This window comes from Acanthopagrus latus, chromosome 21 (genome assembly GCF_904848185.1).
Source record: "Acanthopagrus latus isolate v.2019 chromosome 21, fAcaLat1.1, whole genome shotgun sequence".
NCBI lineage: Eukaryota > Metazoa > Chordata > Actinopteri > Spariformes > Sparidae > Acanthopagrus > Acanthopagrus latus.
This window is the reverse complement of record NC_051059.1, coordinates 11,817,738-11,836,531: the sequence shown is the minus strand read 5'-3', so window position 1 is coordinate 11,836,531 and position 18,794 is coordinate 11,817,738. Positions and strand designations below refer to the sequence as shown.

General features: G+C 42.2%; 1 protein-coding gene across 2 annotated transcripts in view; it reads right to left on the bottom strand.

Moving 5' to 3' along the window:
- The window catches only part of ak5 (adenylate kinase 5), a 75,447-nt gene that overhangs the window by 20,132 nt on the left and 36,521 nt on the right, over nucleotides 1–18,794 (bottom strand). For both annotated transcript variants that reach the window (XM_037083245.1, XM_037083244.1), the window contains exons 7-9: nucleotides 13,752–13,842; nucleotides 7,466–7,539; nucleotides 190–235 (exon numbers count right to left, since the gene is read on the bottom strand). In XM_037083245.1, the coding sequence (XP_036939140.1) occupies nucleotides 190–235; nucleotides 7,466–7,539; nucleotides 13,752–13,842 (211 nt within the window). The remainder of the gene's footprint in view (nucleotides 1–189; nucleotides 236–7,465; nucleotides 7,540–13,751; nucleotides 13,843–18,794) is intronic.

The window sequence follows — 18,794 nt, the reverse complement described above, 5'->3', positions numbered from 1 at the left end:
GAAGTCGGCTGCTGGTTTATGGAGGGAAGACAGAGAGCAGGTAACTGCTACTGTAATAAAACTCTGGTTGATTAGATGTGGCGTTGTGTTCTGTGGCTCATATGGGAAGGCAGGGAGCATGTTGATGTGTATGTGGTTTGACTGTTTACACTGTTTACACAGTCAAAATCAATCAGTCCATCGACTTACTTTCCGTGGTTCCTTCAGCATACCCAGTTTCTTCCTCCTCCTCAACCTGGATAGAGAGAAAGATTTAGAGGTTGTTCCATCATTTCTGGCTTATTCAAAAATTGAGAATAGAGGTGGAGTGGAGTTAAAGCGAGGCAGGGCAAGAACTCTGGTTGCTGACAGCTAGGTAGACAGCTATATATCATTTTAAAAGTCAGAGTGTATAAAAATTCACACCCCGGACAGTTGTCATGAACAGATTTAGCTGTAGAAACCAAAACATCATCATCAATATGTTTATTTTCTGCAGTAATTTTTACCTGGGTCCATGGCCACTATTCTCAAACTGTGGTATGTGTACCACTGGTAATACATGGAGATAACTGAAATTGGAATAAGTTCATTTAAAAACATAGAGTTAATACCATCAAAATATTGCAGTATTTCAAGTGTTTTCTTTCCCTCAGTGTTTCTGTTTCAGCCTGCTGCACAGTCGCATTGTGTGCATACATCACGCATGATTATTCAAAAGCTGTAAACTCAAACATTGATGACAGGATAGTTAGCAGAGGTAGAATGAAAGATTGAAAAGCAAGACAAACATGGGAACAGACGGGACCTGTCAGCGAGAGAAGTGCAAGCAGCGCTGTTGAAACGTTAGTTGATGAAGGTAAGCTGAGCCTAGTATTTTCTGAGGTGGTGCACAGAGTCAAAGGTTTGAGAGAAACAAGGGTCGTTGAGGATGGACTCACTTATGAAGCCGGCCTCGTGTGGCCATTAGAGAAACTGCAGTTTTTGGCTTTTGTTTATTTAGCCCCTAAGGTTGCCGCTCGATTAAGACCCAAAGCATGACGCGTCCTTATACTTTTGGCCACGAAATGCTGTGAAAATTGGGCAAGAGTAAATCGAACAACTGACACAGAGAAACTGTCTAAAGAAAGCGCAGAGCACTGAGTGAACCCTCAGTCTCCCTGGAGCAAACACACACACTGAGCCTGGAGGAAGCCTGAAACTCTCAGCAGCCTCATTCGCTGAATCGTCATTACATAGTTAGAAACACGTCCCAGAGTCAAACAGGGCACAAAACACTGGTTAAAAGACATTTATCTGTTTCGAAGGGAATTCTGATTCATTCGCCTTAAGAATCGTTCATATATTTGAGACCATTTTTAAAATCTCATTGCTGCAGCTTTCCATAGTTATCTCTTCAGCTTTGGCCATTTGTATAATTCTGGCACAAACAATCTGATGATGAATCTTGTGTTAGCATTCAAAAAATCAGGAATTCTTAAGATTTAACAGGCTGATAGCACACTGATATTAATAAAGGAGTAAAAGGTACAAACAGAACGATTACACTGAGATCACTGCTGAGTGTCCAGAGCAGGATATTATTCAGAGCCATGACAGAGATAAGAGCAGAAATAATTTTACCTTTTTTTTTTTTAATAAATGGAGATAAATTTTTCCCTGAGGGTGGAGATGGTTCAAAATTGAAATGTTCATGAATCAGTTAAAAGGCACACAGAAACAGATCAGTCATGAAAACACCAAGCTGTGAGAGAAGAGAGGGAAAGTCACGAATACAAATCAGGTTTTGTGTTTCGAGTTTGTTGCCAGGACGCACAACTTGAACGTCCCCTTTAAACGGTGATACTGATGTGTTTTTTTCAGTACAAACTGGGATACGGCGGCATTATCTAACACAATCTAACAGTGTTTGCTGGCAGTAGAAACTATCAAAATCGTGCCACACATTTACAAAAATCAGGCTGGGAACATATAATCTACTGTCTCTACTAGCCATGTCTCTCAGGCACGCCGCTACGTGCTTCATCACCTCAATGTTTCATGTCACTTCCCACCGAAAAAGCAATTGAATGTGTGAAAACGGAGCATCTGACTTCCTGTTTGAGGGAAAAACATCTAATATGCGCATAAATGCAGCATGAGATTACCGTCTGCCGACTTAGCGCTCATGGAAAAACATGTTATTATTCTCATTTTCATACTTTGTCCGAATAATTTGGGTAACAGGCAAGGACGCACATCCTGTCATTATATATCAGGTGCAAAAATAATACTGAGGAAAAAAAATACGTCTGCTCACTGAAAAGATAAAAAAAAGTTTAATACAGCCCTCATCAGATGGAATCAGCATGTTAATCCCTATCTTCATCTGCATAAGCATGAAGGCATGAGATTGACTTTCACAGCAGATATCAGTTACATATCGATCAACAAGATGTCACTGGTTTCCTGTTTCCTGTCTATTCTTGTAATGACAGATGTGCCTAACTGCCTTAACCCAAACTATGATCTCCCTCCAAACCTTCCCAAAAAGTTTTTGTGACCAAACCTAACCAGACTCTGACAACGGTGATTCCGTACCAAAAAGGTGCAAACAAATAATCATTCATCATTTCAGATACTTTGCTTACGTAAAAGTACTAACTAGGAAGATACAAAATTCTTTCACTCATTACCTACTTCAGTGTGAAAGTCCTACCAGCATCATACTTTTGTGACAAAACACCCCTGCATGATAGTAACAGAAACTCATTATTTTGTTTCCATATTGACCCAAACCTTGTCCATAAAACACTCAAAAACAAGTGCTAAAGTGGCAAGACTGCCTGCAGAATGAGCAGGTTTATTAGCTATGAATCAAGAGGTGGAGGTTGGCGGCCATATTATGAAGGCTCATATTACTTAATAGTGGCGTTGCGGAGTGTAATATAAGCCTTTTTTTTTTTTTAAAGATTGCTATTTCATGGCCATTTAATAATGGAACACTGTGTTTTGGACTAAACATTTTACTGGAACTGATCTACTGAATGGTTAGGAATAAGACACAACAATATCTGATGCATGAAATTTCGAGGCGCTTCATTAGTGAGTCGCCAAAAAAACCATTGTAAATGCTCATTTGAAATGCTTGGCATGAATAAAATCACAACAACCTCAGCTTTTTAACAATATATGGCATGAGTACACATTTTACCTGAGGAGTTGTGTACATCGTCTAGGTGTGGTTGTTTTGCCGTGCAGATGAGCTGGACAACCCAACTTATATTGTCTTGGAGCTGGAGGTGCATCAAATCAGTTAAAATGCTAAAAACTGTATTGGATGATTAAAGCGGGCCTCAGTTTCTTCATCCAGTAGCTACTCTATACCAGGCGGAGTGTTGGCGTAGCTCACTGAAATAATTCTGTGTGATTTTTAATTTTCTGTCTTCATTCTTAGACTGCAGCCAAATAATGAAACTGACTTTTTCTTGTATTTTACAAAACAATTTTCAGTGTAGGGCCGGCTGACTGTCAGTGCACTAACAGCTTGGTATCATGCAGACAGACGATTGCAGGCAAAAAAACAAAAAAACCCCCCCACAACCTCCCTTGACATTTCTATCTATTACTGGCTCCGACCTCATGCTGCTCTGAAAACTGACTTCTAATGGTTGTGATTTAGACGTGTGGCTGCTGGCAGAGGGGTCACAGTGAAGTGGAGACGCGGTTACACTCAGAGGAGACCCAGAGCGAAGTGAAGCGGAGCTCTGTTCGTGTTAAATAAATGCCGTCAGTGTGGGGGAGTGCTGGGTGCCAACGACGAGCCAGCTTGGCATGCGGGTACACCAACTGGTCGGATGAGTCAGAGAGAGGGAGGAACACATGCCCAGCACGCATTGCTTACACGTGACGGAGACTAGATAAGCGTATAAACACACACAAACACTAGTTTCTTTATTCCCCGGGGAGTCTATGTTCGTATGTGATACACACAACACATGTCATAAACACACGCTCCTACGCAAAAAATCCATAAAACAACGGCTAAAGTCCGTGTCCATGTTCGCAGCTCAGTGATGCTGCAACGCTCTTTACACACCGCGTGGAGCAAAACTGTTGAACGGATGCAGGCGAGACAGCGTTTCCTCTTTCTCGTCCAATTACTGCCGAGATATTTCCCTCAGGAACAAAGTAATGGACCAATGACTGACAGATCATCTTCTCCTCAGTTCCTCATTAGAATGCAACATTGTCAGATGCAGTCTAAAAAAAAAACTAGTAATATTAAAGAGGCAGCTATTTCCATTTTATGCTACGATATACTTCCAATCCTCTAAAAGACAAAACAAAAAGGAATGATATTGTTTTAAAATATCTATTTAGTAAAGGTGCAAGTCATCTATATAAATAGTAAATGAATAAAAGTTTTAAAGTATCTGATATTAAAAAATACTTCAGCATCAAAAGTAATTTTCCTTTTTTTTCCAAATCCCCTTGCTATTGACATATATTAATATAAAATATCCTACTTTGGCCATGCTGCAGAATGTAATCTGCAAAATAACTAGTAACTACAGTTTAGTTATATGTAGTGGATTAAATTACAACATTTGCCTGGTTAAAAGAGTGGAAGTATGAAGTAGCAGCAAATGATAAAATGATATTTGAGTAAATGTACTTAGTTACATTCCAGCACAGGGTTGTGTAAAGACATGTAGTTTGTACTCCACTTTATGTTGCTAATAAAATAGAAATGCATTTATGATAAATAAGTCCCCCAAATTATGTCTGTGATAACTTTAGTTAGAAGTCACTTTGCAGCCTCAGTTACTCATACATCAACTCAGCTAATGAACTAATAAATAACGATGCAGTCTAGATAATGTAAATACACAACTACTACTAAGAAGATGAACTGTTCGTCCACAGGGAAGAGTGAGTTTTCTCAGCAAACGTGGAGACTGTCTGGAATTTAAAAATAAAAAATAAAACCAAACGAGCAGGGCGGCGACATTATTTATCTCTCCAATATTCGCTCCTGCTATTATCCCCCCACATCAGACTCTGAGCGAGTCACCTGTGCGATCTAATCAAATAAGCTGCGGCTGTCGCCCTCGACTCATTAGATTCAAACCTCAGGACAAAAATATTGAACTGTCATGTCTGTCAAAATGAACCTGGAGACGCTCTGGGGTGCTGAAAAACTCATCATCATCAGGCAGCAGCTCCGTGACGTGCATCACATCTTGCTACCATGTAGCGAGACGAAACAACGTAAAAGACGTAACAGACAGAGAGGGAGACTGGAACAAGGACAAGAGGCGTGTTAGTGTCTCATATCTGCAATCATCGTAATCATCTCAATTGAATTATTTTTAATTTTTTCCATCCTAAATGTTGCTATTCCTTGTGGTGCGTTTAGGAACAGCTGGAACAAGTCCTACTGATTCTATCTTTAAGTTCAATAGTCTTTGAATTATATAATTATGATGTGAGGTTCAGTTAACTTTGACCAGAAATGGCTGCTAGAAAATGTCCTTCAACTTTTCATTTTTAATACTTTGAGTACATTTCAGAACCTGTACTTTATTACTTTTACTTAAGTAAACAGGTTGAATCAGTACTTTAAAAGAGTCTTTTTTAAATTTTTTTTTGTAAGTATCAACACTTCTGCTTGAGTAAAGAGTGTGTGTACTTTTGACTTTTTTTAAAGATGCATACTCGTAAATGCCACGTTTGTTAAACTGACACGTTTACATCGTTCACTTTTGGCCAGATATTAATGGAATAAGAAAAATATAATGTCAAATAATGACATGGACTCAGAACCACACAAGATGTTGTCTCATCGGGACTGAACTGGAAGCAGTAAAGAGCAGCATCTAATTGGAGGGAAATATTCATGAGACCTGACACCAGAAACCCAAAAATAGCCTCTCGGCCCTTCTGTCCCGCTCCTCCGCCACCTTCTGTGGATCAGCTCGCTAACGAAATCCGTCTCCTCCTCATATCTGAGGCCGCAAATACGGGATGACAAGGCTGCCTGCTGTCTTCGTTCCACTTCACAGAAAAGGGTGTCGCTGCTCGCCACAGGAAGTGCTGCGCAGTGACGTCGCTGCCTTCAACGAGCTGGCTGCTGTTTTTGTTTTGTTTGCACTCTCCTTGTCCTCGAGCAGCTCTGTCGCTCCCACTTACAACGACTGCCGCTGTATTTTATAGATAGACAGACCAGGCTTTATCCTGGCTCTGAATGTGTCTGGATGGGGGTTAGTAGGTGACACTGGTCATTAACAATCAACCAGTTCGGCTGTAATTTTATTAGGAAATTACAGCCCGGTCTAGGAGACCAGGAGACCTGCAGCAGGGCTGACAGGGCTGTTGGCTGACAGGTAACATCCAGCTGTGAGAGTAATTGTGAACAAGGCTGGTGAGTATTAAACACTGTGATGAGCTCCGTGGACAGTAAGAGAAGCATATTGAGGCTGAGGCTGAATAACCGCAGCCTTTGATATATTAAGTATGGGCAGCAATTTAAATTTCACTTTGAAAAAAATTCCATTTGTATTTGACAGATGTTTCCTAAGACTGGAACATGCAATATGGACAACAACCAGGGGCGGATAGTAGCTAAATGCATTTACTTGAACTGTACTTTTGCAATAGCTGTGGCTGATTGCTATTTTCAATTTTGGCCGATTAAGATTATTTTCTGTGCTTCTCCTTATCCTTCTGAAGCAAATACAGATTGCATTGCACTGCACCTCGAAACACTGTGGAGCAATAAAGAACCTGCGTCAGGCAGAAAGCCTCCAGATAAAAGAACAAATCCTTGAGCCGGAGACATTAAATGGAAGCTAAACAGAAAAGCTGAAGAGCACAAGGCCGAGAGAGCTGAGCACTTTGTTTGCAGACACTCGGAGGAGGACGGGAAATGAGACGGAGGGTCAGGGATGTGCTTCGCTGCAGCGTCGCGATCGTGTGGAGGAACGATGCTCGTCTGCACCCTCACCAAGTGTTACACAACAGCGTTCTCTAATTCCGGACATGTGCTTCGCTGAATCATAGAGCCTTTGAATTCACTTCACCACTAGCCATTTTAGAACATTTTGCAGACTGTCATTAATGTTTGGGAATTGGGAAAAAAAAGAGAAAAAGGGAAGGCAGGAGATGTGGAAGAGGAGTGTGTGCATGTTACTTTCAGTGATTCAAAAGAATGGGGTAGAAATGAAAAAAATAAAGGACAGTGAAAGGACGATAAGATTGTTATCAAATTACCGCGGATGAAAATAAACATGAGCACGGTTGTTATAAAGATGACTGAGGTGAATGGACAGAATTCAGATGACATTCAGCTCCTGCTCCAGCCTTAAACACATCACACTGAGGGAGTTTTTGGCTTCACTGCCTTGCTAACCACCGCTGAGGTGTGTTGGTGTGTAAAGTTGCTGTTGTTTGGATCAAACTACATAATGAAAAAAATGTCATTAATTCAATCGTGAATTCTTACCTCATCGTACTTGTAGGCAACATCTGCCAGGCTGCTGGTTTCCCCCAGTACACTGAGATCCAGCTCACTAGGACCTGAACACGGGAAAGCAGAGCAATCATCAGACTGTGATGGAACCAGAGATTCTGTTCAGTCACTTCTTATTGTGCTATATAGTTATTTTAAAGGAGGGCGCATGAGTGTCGGCCATTCCAAGATGCAACTGTGTAACTAAAGATTTTGAAACAGATACTTTAGTGACCTATATTCTGTAGTTATCACTCATGCAACATTGATCCTCATTTGTCTTATGGGCAATTTAGTTCCAGCCGTCACAAGTGCCACATTTAATTAGTCTCCATAATGTTTTATGTAACACTTGTCCTCTACATTCAAACTTTCAGCATTTCAACTAATGATGTCTTCTGACGTACTTCTGTATTTGGGTAGTTGTCTTGGAGCCCATTGTGATGTCTTCTAAATGTATTTGAACAGTTCAAACCCCAAAGACGTTTTGTATATAATGATGTGCCCCTAAATATGCGGCTTTACATTATATTGCTAACTTTGGGCCCAAGGCTGTAAACAAAGGTTGATTAAACACAAGACAAAAGAAAGGAGCAGATCTTCATATTTAAGAAGCGGACAGAATCTTCAGGATCTTTTAATAAATAATAACTCTTGAACTGTTTGGTGTACAGGTTTTGGGCTGTATTGACAGGTTATAAGCTGATTTTTTCCTCCAAGCTTACAGAGGTTCTGTAAACACTTCTGGCTTTAATCCAAAGAAGGCTGGACACAGTGAATTCATTATTTATTTTGCATACATTTTTTGTGCAAAAATGGGAGAGAGGACAAAGAAGAGAGAGTGGGTCACTTGTCTCGTTGGCTCTTGTAGGCTCTAGGGCAGGCTTACAAGATTTAGGACAGAGTTTGGACAGGTCAAAGCACGACAAAGCATGTTTTGTCACCATTTAATCATGGAATACTGTGTTTTTGACTTATATTACAGAAATGGACATTCTCTAGTAAGAGAGGAGTTTTTTTTGTTTGAGCTTGATTAACTACTTAAACACCCAGACACTTTAATGGTGAGCTGACAAATCTTTCTACATGCTCGTTTGTTAGCTTGTTTGTTTGTTTGTCGACTGTGGCTTGCTGATGTGGTTTTATCTTGAAATGATTTGTATGAACAGAATCACAAGAATCGAAGCGTCGCATGGCATGACTATACACTGAGAGTGAGGCGTTTGCCCATTCGCTTCGATGGGTTTTGTATTGCTTGGTGAACTAACTGATCATACTGGACATTTTGATTTTACAAACGTGGATTCATAGTTTTCAAAGGTCACACCTCATGTCTAGAAAATGTGATTATAATCATACTCAGAACAAGTCAGGTCTCGTTAAAGATCAATCATGAGTACAGCAAGAACATCTCTGAGGTCTTCATTTCACATGTGCTGTCAGCTGCCACATCACATCACAGTAAATGATAATCACTGATTTACTGTTCAGTCTGTGCAGCACAATTTAAAGAGGACCATAAAATATCTATGATCAAGGTTAATTTTGGCCTCATTGACTCCTGAACCTGAACTGAACTGGAACGTCCTGATGGCAGAGAGCTGCCGAGGGGTGATGCTGTGACAAATTCTAACACGTAGCATCTTCGTTCCCTCTGCCGGGTGGAAATGGGTCGTGAATAACACTTCCCCTCGGCAGATTTTGTTTCCTGCACGCCAGAGCCCCGCTGAATAGACAACTGGGTTAGCGTCTGCGAGGATGCAGCTTCAAACGATTCCAGAGAGGTGGCAGCTGTGAATTCCTTACATGCATTATGTCGGGAGACCTCAGAACGCACTGGATTTGCAGCGAAAATCAGCCAACAACAACAACAACAACAACAGCGGTTGGCACCCTAAGCATCAGCAGCATGTCACCTCTCCCCTTGGAAAGTGAGGGGCTGAGGTATGACGACGTGGACACTTTTGCTGAGGCCCGGTGATGTCAGGTGGCCGAGGCTGCAGTCGTCAGCAGCACTTCGGTATGTGCTGCTGCGATAATCGCCCTCTCTCCTGTGAAAATGCGCCACTGGAAGCAGCAGACGGACCTGGAGGCAAGAGTTTGCTCCGACCGCTGCCAATCTGTTTCTGTTTCCCACAGCTTTTTCTTTACACTCTTCTGTGCGAGCAGATTGATGCAATTTACCCTTCCTCTCTGAGAGGATTCAAGGGTTGAAGCTGCAAGATCGCACACATGTGGCCCAGATATCTGATTTTTCCCATGCGTGTTTCCAAGTTTGCGGGTGCAGAAATGGACCTCTTAATCGCCCTTTCAGAACGCACTCCACTCTGGGTGGAACACCTATTGAGAGGCTCCATTGTGCAGAAATCAAATGCAGAAGGACGTCTTGACAAATGCACAGATGTCACGCGGCTCTTGGATGCAAAGTGGGCTACGTAACTGCTGCATAGAAGTAGTGATTTACTGATTTCAATCTTCAGTAAATCACGACCTACATGAGGAAAAGATCTTCTGTAACAGCAAGTAACATGTTATCTTAAAAAAACAACATCATTCTCAAATTCTCCATTTTTGACATTTCTCGAGCTGTCTCGAGTGGTACAAGTACACCTGCGGCTATTTGGTGGTTCAGTGTCCTGTCACGACTGCACTCAAGCAGGCGGAGAGGAGCTGTGGGAGTGTGTCAGGTAGCTGTCAAGTAGCACAAGGCAATTCCGATGTCAAGGATCACTGGAAATCTTGTGGTCCAAACGTCTCATCATGATGATCCCGCGTGCAAACTGTCTTTAACCGTCCATTAACAGCTCCGTTTGGCCGCTCACTCACTGAGCCGGTCTTCTCGTTGGGCAGGAGTCCTCCTCTCGTCTCTGTCGGAACACGTTTTCTCCTCCTGAACTATTCTGGGGTGCCATATGTTCTCTCGTGGTGATTCTGCACCTCGTGACACGGACCTCAATTCCTTCCCGACTGAGTCTGTTTGGGCAAATCTGCTCCAAACTGTCCATCACAAAAAAAAAACAAAAAAACAACACAGGCGTCGCGTTGATTCGATACTAATAACCATCGTACATGACATATTCTTCCTACGCAGACTCCCGCTGTGCTGCAACTGTGCCTGAACATGGCGAACCATAAACATTAAACAGGCCAAGTAGATTTATGAAGCCCAAAAGCACAAGTTGTTCTGAGAGGGCTTTATGATCTGCACAAACATTAGACCATCAACACATAGAGGAAATGAAAAAAAAAAAAAAAAAAATACAATCTGGCAAAAAAGTAGAGGGACCTCGGGCAGTAAAGTCGCAAACCATCTTCTAAAATGATCAGATTTTCTAACATGTGGCACAGCATTTCATCAGTACGCCATGCTTCATCCACTGAGCTGAAGGGATGGTTTATTATATTCTAATAGACACACATTGAAGACACACACTGGTCGGCTGTGTGTGCAGCTCTTCATTTCAAATCCAATTGACATTTCTGACAGAGCTATAAACAAGAAACCCAGAGTCTTGGAACAGAGTCTAGAGCCTGATTTATGACAGCCCAGTTGCCAGGATAAAATGTTATCAAACGTATCATAGGGAGAAGAGGGGTGGTGGAGTTACAGATGAGAAGGCCAAATCAGTGACTGCAGTTTGGGACTGTGCATTGCAACATTCACAAGTGTGACACCGCTGGGTATTTTCAAGGAGCCTCGGGACATTTATAGATGTGTTTGTGTGTTGATGAAAACTGTCGAGACGTCTCCAGCCACTAACGAAGTGGTTTCTGTATGTTAACCTAACCCGAGCATAAACACATCGTAGTCACGAGAACTTGAAGAAAGGCACAGTGTCAACATATCTGTGGTTTGCAGTAATGTACCATTGCCAACATTCTGACAATTTAACAGGGTTTAACAGAGGGGACCCAAAATGCAAGACAGTGAGGCAGAAATAACCGAACAAAAGCTGAAAATCCGAACCCATAAAATCCAACAAAAGGCAAATCTCCAGAAATCCAAGAACGGAAAACAAGGACACTTGGAGAATTTTGTTTGGTGGTGCGCGTCGCCATATTTTGTTGCACAGTGTGATTCCCCCCGTCACACTGAGTCACACTAACGTCTCCATGCAGGCGCGTCGTTCAACACTGGTAGTCTGCTGGATAACTACAGTGTACTGACCGGGATCATATACTGTAACCAACGTGTCGCTGGAGGATAACGTCTGCTTGCAGACAGCTGAAACAGCTCAACAAAGCCTCACACTGCCTTTATTGATTTCTGTTGAGCAACATAGCGCTGCGTACCCCGCCATAAATGAAAATTTACTCAACAGTAGGTATCGCGGGTTACTACATGTGTGAAGTTAAGGTCTGCGTTTTTTGGAAAAATAATGAAGATCATTGTTTGCTTTTAGCTTCCTACTATAAAAAGTCCACCCACCTTCTAAATAACCTCCTGTAAAACAAGGAATACTTGTTTTGTGTTGATTAGTGAGCTTTAAATATGCTGGTGCGCAAATTTTTGTCACCTTTAGCTGGACTAGCTGCTTCACCGTGCCGGTCCAGTCTCAATGCTAAGCTACGCTAACAGGATTTATCAGAGAGACGTGAGGGATGTATTTATCTCCTCATATAGCACTCGTCAAGAAATCAAATAAGTGCGTTTCCCAGAATATAGAACTATTCCTCCACTAAACATTTAAAAAGGGAACTGTATCAAAAATATATCATGGAACTTTCAGGTATCTGTCACAAAATCACCCAAATCAATTAAAGATTTCAACCAGTCCTTTTCCAACTGATTGCCTACAAACGTTGAGCAGCATTTTATCAAACCGAAATGTGCTCCAGCGATACAAAGAGCGGCCTGTGCACCACAAAATACGTGGGATTTCTGTTCTCCCTTTGGAACGATTACACTCTACACCTACACTTGATTATCATGAAAATTATGACTGTTCTGCTACCAACAAAAACGGGCGTCCTTTGCCAGCTCAGCTCTGTGCCAGCGGTAACATTTTTCTAAAGCCTCTCTGATGTCTATCACTTATGAAATCGCAGCAGAAACACCTGCGGAGCGCTCACCAATCATATCTGTTAAACCAGCATTCAGTCGAAGAAGGTCAGGAATCCGTCTGGCATATTTTTCAAACGGTAAATCATCCGGTCTTACATTATTCATATAGTTTCCGTCTCGACCATCTGACTGAGCGAAGATTCATTCTGTCGAGCGTTTCTGGCAGAGCGTGGCTGACCCTGCTGCGCTGGTGGTAGGTGGGCGATGTTCATGGTTTCTCTCCTCTCGTGTGTGGATGTTTCTACACTGAACGCGTGTACCAGTAACTCTGAAGGAGCAGTAGAAAAAGCCCGGAGAGGATGTTCTTCACCCTTGACTGCTGGAGTTTTGGTGCACATCCGTTGCATCACGTTTCATCATCCTTTGGCCCAAAGATTGGCTTTCTTCCATGCCTGTCTCTGGCTTTGGATTCTGACTTATCCAGGTCAGGCAAGTCATGAAATTAAAACGATCTTTCATGGCGGAGTGCTGGGGATGAACTGAGGAGTCTCACAGCCTGAGGGAAGAAGCTGCTCTGAAATCTGGGGGCAATCACGGCAATAAAACAAATTTAACTTCGCCGTCGTTTCACCACAAATATAAATATAAATATAACAGTTATTAAAGCTACTACAAGGATTTTTCGTGGCAAAATCTCAGTTTATACTGAGGCAGGGACACTCCTTTATGGGGCCCTAAGCGGAATTTGATTTTGGGCCCCCCCGTCCCAGCTAAATGCACCGCCCACCCCTACACCGCCAGTATTAACTATATCTTGTGCCTGCTCCTGCGTTTGTCCATTGTACATCTAACACAACCATTATCAAGGCTTACAGGTGAGTTGGACAGTAACAAAAACCATCAGACAATGCATTCACTGTAAGCAGTGAGTTGGGGCTAATGAATTAATCAATTAATTATTATATATATTAATAAAATCACAGATCACTAAAGTCTTACCTTAGTATAAGCCACTGATACACTTATTTTTCAGATTTCTTATCTGACATATTGAAGTGGCAGATGGTAAATCTGGGACTGACCCGTTACCAAGGAACTCATTTTCCATGCACTTTTGATCCAGATCTGCAAGGCAACTTGTAACTGAAGTTATCAAATGAATGTAGAGGCAATAAATATCTTGTTGCACAGTTATTAAACCTCTCTGAACAACAACAAAAAAACAACAACTCCAGAGTTGTGTCAGTGTTTTATAAAAAGCTGTGATCATCTCACCGGCTGCAGGCTCTTTGGAGGGAAACAGCTTGTTGTCCAGCGTCATGCTGATGTCACAGAAGACCTCCTCTTCATCTCGGTCAGCATCCAACTGAGACGAGAAAGTGAAACAAAAATCAGCTTTGACGGCGGTGAGAGAAACACAGACGTACACAGGAGACATATGCTCAGTCTGTTCGGCCAGCGTGACCTCCAGAGTGAAACTCATTATAAAATCATGAGAAACGAGCTCTGATGCAAACTACGCGCTCGGGTCATTTCGCATTCGACTCACTCTCAAAAGCTTTCATGACACTGGATTAATTAGAATCCTTTCTGTGTCAATTGGTCTCGGACTTTATTCAAAGGGGCCGGCTGGTTGTCTTTTGCAAGTACAGTACTCGTAAATTGAGCATGAAGAATCTGCTCTGGGAGCAGACTGGAAGCTGATTGAAACCGACTTCTCCTCCTCCCTAATCTGCTCTTTGGCTGTCGCTCTGCTCTCCTCAGGGGCGACGACAGGCAGCTGAAAGGCGATCTTGTGCATACGAAAGCGGATAAAATACAAACAGACTGGACATAATGCGCCTTCAGGTGTGCGATTTCTCACCAGAGACAAGTAAAACCAAATAAAGACAATGAATGAGCGTCAGCTGTGGGAGTGGAGGTCAGGAGAAACGTAAGATAAGGATAACAGCGGCAACAACCAGCTTCCTCCTGGGGTTTCCATGGCAACAATCTGAAAAAAAAAAAAGACAGACCGGCGTCTGCCGTCGACTGCGTAGGAGAGTCCCCCACGTCTACCTAGTCCACCTACAGGAGAGGAGGAGAGGGGATCAGACTGAGGATTCCCCAGAGAGCGTGGCATTCGAAAAACCCATCAGAACCTCTCAGTCTCAGCTCAGCTCCGGCAACATGAGTGGAAAAGCTGTCACACTGCAGTGTCTTTAGAACCAAAATGTGTTCCTACTTCAACAGAGAGGCTCTGTATAATCCATTTACATTTTACAAGAAGCCTTTAGAGAGAAGTGTCACTTCTCAAGGACAGATTAACAGCTTTAACTTTTCAGAGGAAGCCTCGACCGTCCTCAGAGCGATTCCGTATCGCGACTGTTTCTTGGGGTCGAGGACAAAGACAGGGCCCGACTGTCTGAGTCAATGTAATCGACAAGATGTCTCTGTGCGACATTTGGGCCTATCCATCATGATAACTTCACCTGTAGCGCAGCAGAGCAGCGGGTCTTCGGGATGATAACCAAACGTACGCTGCATCCATCCATCTAAATTTGAAAATATGTCGGTCCTGTCAACCAGAACACCTGCATTAGAAACGTTACTTTACTAAATGTGATGACATCTAATAATTTACTGCGGTATAACAGTCAATTATTTCCCATGCATAAATGTTTGCCAACTTTTTTGTCTTGTAGTTGGTTGAGGTGGAGGTGATTATGGATTAATGGATTAATCTGATGAAAAAATGTCTATTTATTCTTATATCACAGTCACAATAGAACAGAGCTGGAACGTCCAACAGTCAGAGCCTCAAAATGATTTAGGTTAAGACAGAAAATCCTCATAACTGTGCTGCTACACTGCTCCGTGAACTCCGACACAGTGACCTACGATGTTGTACATATTGTAAATAACCTTCTAAAATAAACAGTCCTTGTATTTTGTTGAATATTATTTTGTATTTTTTGTTGATCCTCTTTTCTCCCTTCTTTTTAACTTCCCCACGCCTTTTCTGCAATTGATAGATCCACTGTGTTTGGGCTGCAGCTACACAGTTTTGTTTTTGTTGCAGGTTATTACCCAGTTTCCACTTGTAAATCTAAAAACATCTCGGTGGACTCTATAATCTTATGGATGCCGTTATACTGCGCTGTTAGAGGGATCCTGACCCCTGCGTACATCGGATGTGTGCACTGAAGTCCGGGCAGGGAGGACCGACTGGGTCACAGTGACTTTCCCCACGCACAGATTTGGCGAGTCTGCTGCCATTTTACTGCTGTTAGCTTTTTATGACATTCCCGTGTGGGTGGAAAGGCTTTTTATTTTGAGCGTTCATCCGGTAAAGAATCTTTTTTGCTGTCAGACTGTGAACGGGGAGAAATGTTGTGGATCACGTACTCGTCAAATTGAGCCGAAGTTACTTTCTTTCCTTAACGGGGATGTTTTTCTTTTCATTTTTCATTTTTAGTGAAAAATGTGTTGTTTTGTCTGTTTTCTTTTTTGTACTCTTATTTTTTCTGTTGAATCAAACTTGTGATTGTCAGCCTCCTCCTGTTTTTAGTGAACTCAGGGTTTAACCAGCTCTCGGTGATGGATCATCTTAAAACTGACAGGGGGACCATCAATCGTGTCTTCAGCCGTTTGCGTCAGAAGAGTCGCTTCACCCTCACGTACTGAACATTCACAGTAAAAAGTATAAAAAGATTTGCATTTTTGTGAGGACCACTGTCAGGCGGTAGCGAGGTAAAAGCCCTCATCCATTATCGAAGAGATGTCAAAGAGGGAGCCGGAGATTAAAGGAGCAGAGGAGTCTTACAGCTTTGAGACAACTTCACAGCAGCAGCGCCTTCTGGACTTTGCAACTGTTCTGAGGAGAGTGTCTGGTGATCCGTTTGATCATCTGAAGGACGTGAGCTGATGTTCTTTGAGAGCTTGAGGAGCGATTCTTACACTCCTAATCGATGTTACGTAAAGCTTCACGTCAAAAGATGTAAATATATCAGATTTTGCTGCTATTAAAGGCTTAAAAAGATCAATATCAGGTTGTTTCCAAAGCGAGCAACATCTTGATATTCAGAAGACAGTTCATACTTATTATTTACAAAGCCTGTATCTCATTTATCTTTCAGGAATAATGAACAAATAGCTCGTGAGCGCCCCTGGAAAAGATAAGACACTCGACCACGCGAGGTGTTGTTTGTTTGTTTATGTCTTCGAGTCATCCAGCAGCACTTTGGGAGGAAGCTGAACTCTGGCAGGTAAAGTTTAATTAGAACTGGACCTTTTTTTCTCCCCCCTAGAAATGCAGGACATCACCGACCGAGGCCACAGCAAGCTTTTATCTCTCACACACCGAGGCTTCATTGTGGACGTGTGTGTGTGTTTTGATAAGCTGAGTCATCCCACGTGAAAAAAACAAACAAACAAATAATAATAAAAAAAAACACTTTTGTTTTTGTCACTTTTTACACATACATCTTGTGTTTCAGATTTTCTCCTAATGACAGAAACAGGACGGATGAAATTAATGAAATATGAGTCACTGTGATTGGTCTTTTATAGAGTTACTCCCTCAGATATTAGACCTGACGTTTAAAATGAAACAGTTCCCTTCACAGAAAAGCCCTCTGCTGAGCGACAGAAATTAAGCCTCAGAGGTTATTGCATTCATTAGTCAGGAAGCTATTGAGTCCTTCTCTAGGGATAATTACTGAAGAGCAGGAGGAACTCCAGTTAGAGGGTAACAGTTCACCCATTTTACAGTGGTTGGTTTTGTTTTAGTTCATTAGAGGACGGTTGCTGTTCAGACAACAGAACTACGCAACTGAAAGAAAGTTGAAGACATTTTTGTAACGCATCTTTAATAAGACTATTTCTTTTTAACATTTATAGACTACATTACAAATCAATAATCAAAAATGGCTAGAGATGGCTTTCTGCAATAAGCTAATTTGTTTTTTTCCTTCTTAAGAAACCCATATTTCTGTGCAATGTAACCAGTTTTCCGATTGTGTTCTTCACATGTGGTGAGAATGACAAAGATTTCAGAGAGGAATAATAATAATAAAACTGCGAGAGCAGAGCCCAGTCTCTGAGTCTGTGTGCCATTTGCTGCTGAGCTGATAGTGTGCGATGAGTTTTTAGAAAACAGCTGCCTGCAGCGGCCAAAGAAACGCTGTGGGAACCAAAACTGTAAATGTTTTGGTCAGACAGATGAGACTCCCCACAACAGAGTGCAGCTGCAGTCTCAGGTGACAATTCTCTGTAGGTTCATCAATACGAGCGACGCCTTTCACATTCCAGATCATAAAAAGTGTGATTAAAACTATTTTAATGTTTAATTTACCAGCACTCCCTGATATTTCCCAAATAGACTCGCAAAGTAGCCAACAAAACAAACAAATGTGTTTCCCTGCAGGACCTGAAGCCCGGGTCGGACAGAGATCGATCACTTCAGGCACGGCCAATTCAAAAGTGAAGCAAAAGCATGTTTTGGGCAAAACAGCACAGTGTGCCTGTGAAGCAGGGACCAACATATGTAAATACAGTGACGGCAAAATCTGCGACTGTGCTTTGTGCTGAAAAGTTGAAAATATTCGAACGTCCTGCTTCCAGTAGCGCCTTCAAATGCCTCTTGGTGTGCTCACGGGCGGAGATGTCTTTATATTCATGACTGCTAAACGTTTTTGATGGTGCATGTTCATTCATCTTGCAGAAAGATGTTCCTTCCGTTTTTTTTATAGCACAGATGGACAAATGCGTCATTATCTCCAAATGGACAGAAATTAACCAATTACAGACACAATAGACCTCAAGGGGCGATTTATGACGAGTCATCCATTACACAGCTGTATGGTTTTATCCGTTAATGAACCACAGTGTTAATCTGTCCACTATACGGGATTTATCATCAGTGACAGCACTCCGATGTCTCAATCAATTTGTGCTAATGGAAGACAGACCGTTGAAGAAAATCCCACCGCTCAAGATTTAAGTGGACACAAGCCTTCCGTCGCTCCACCTGAGCAAAACTGATGTTTTCTCTGCCGGCTGTCGAACAGAGCACGCCGAGGTCTGTTCGCACCCGCGAAAACAAACACAAACACGATGCACGCCCAAGTTCAGTGGGATCAAATGTGGCATGAAACAACGTGCTGTTGTTTAGCAGCTCGACAGCTGCAGGTGCAAAACGGCAAGACACACTTCTACAGGTGTCAGCCGAAGGAAAGGAAGAAAGAGAAGTGTCAACGCACAGCCTCCGACTGGGAATCATCCACGCGGCTACTGTAAATGCGGCTGAAAATATACATATGAATACAGATCCTTTTA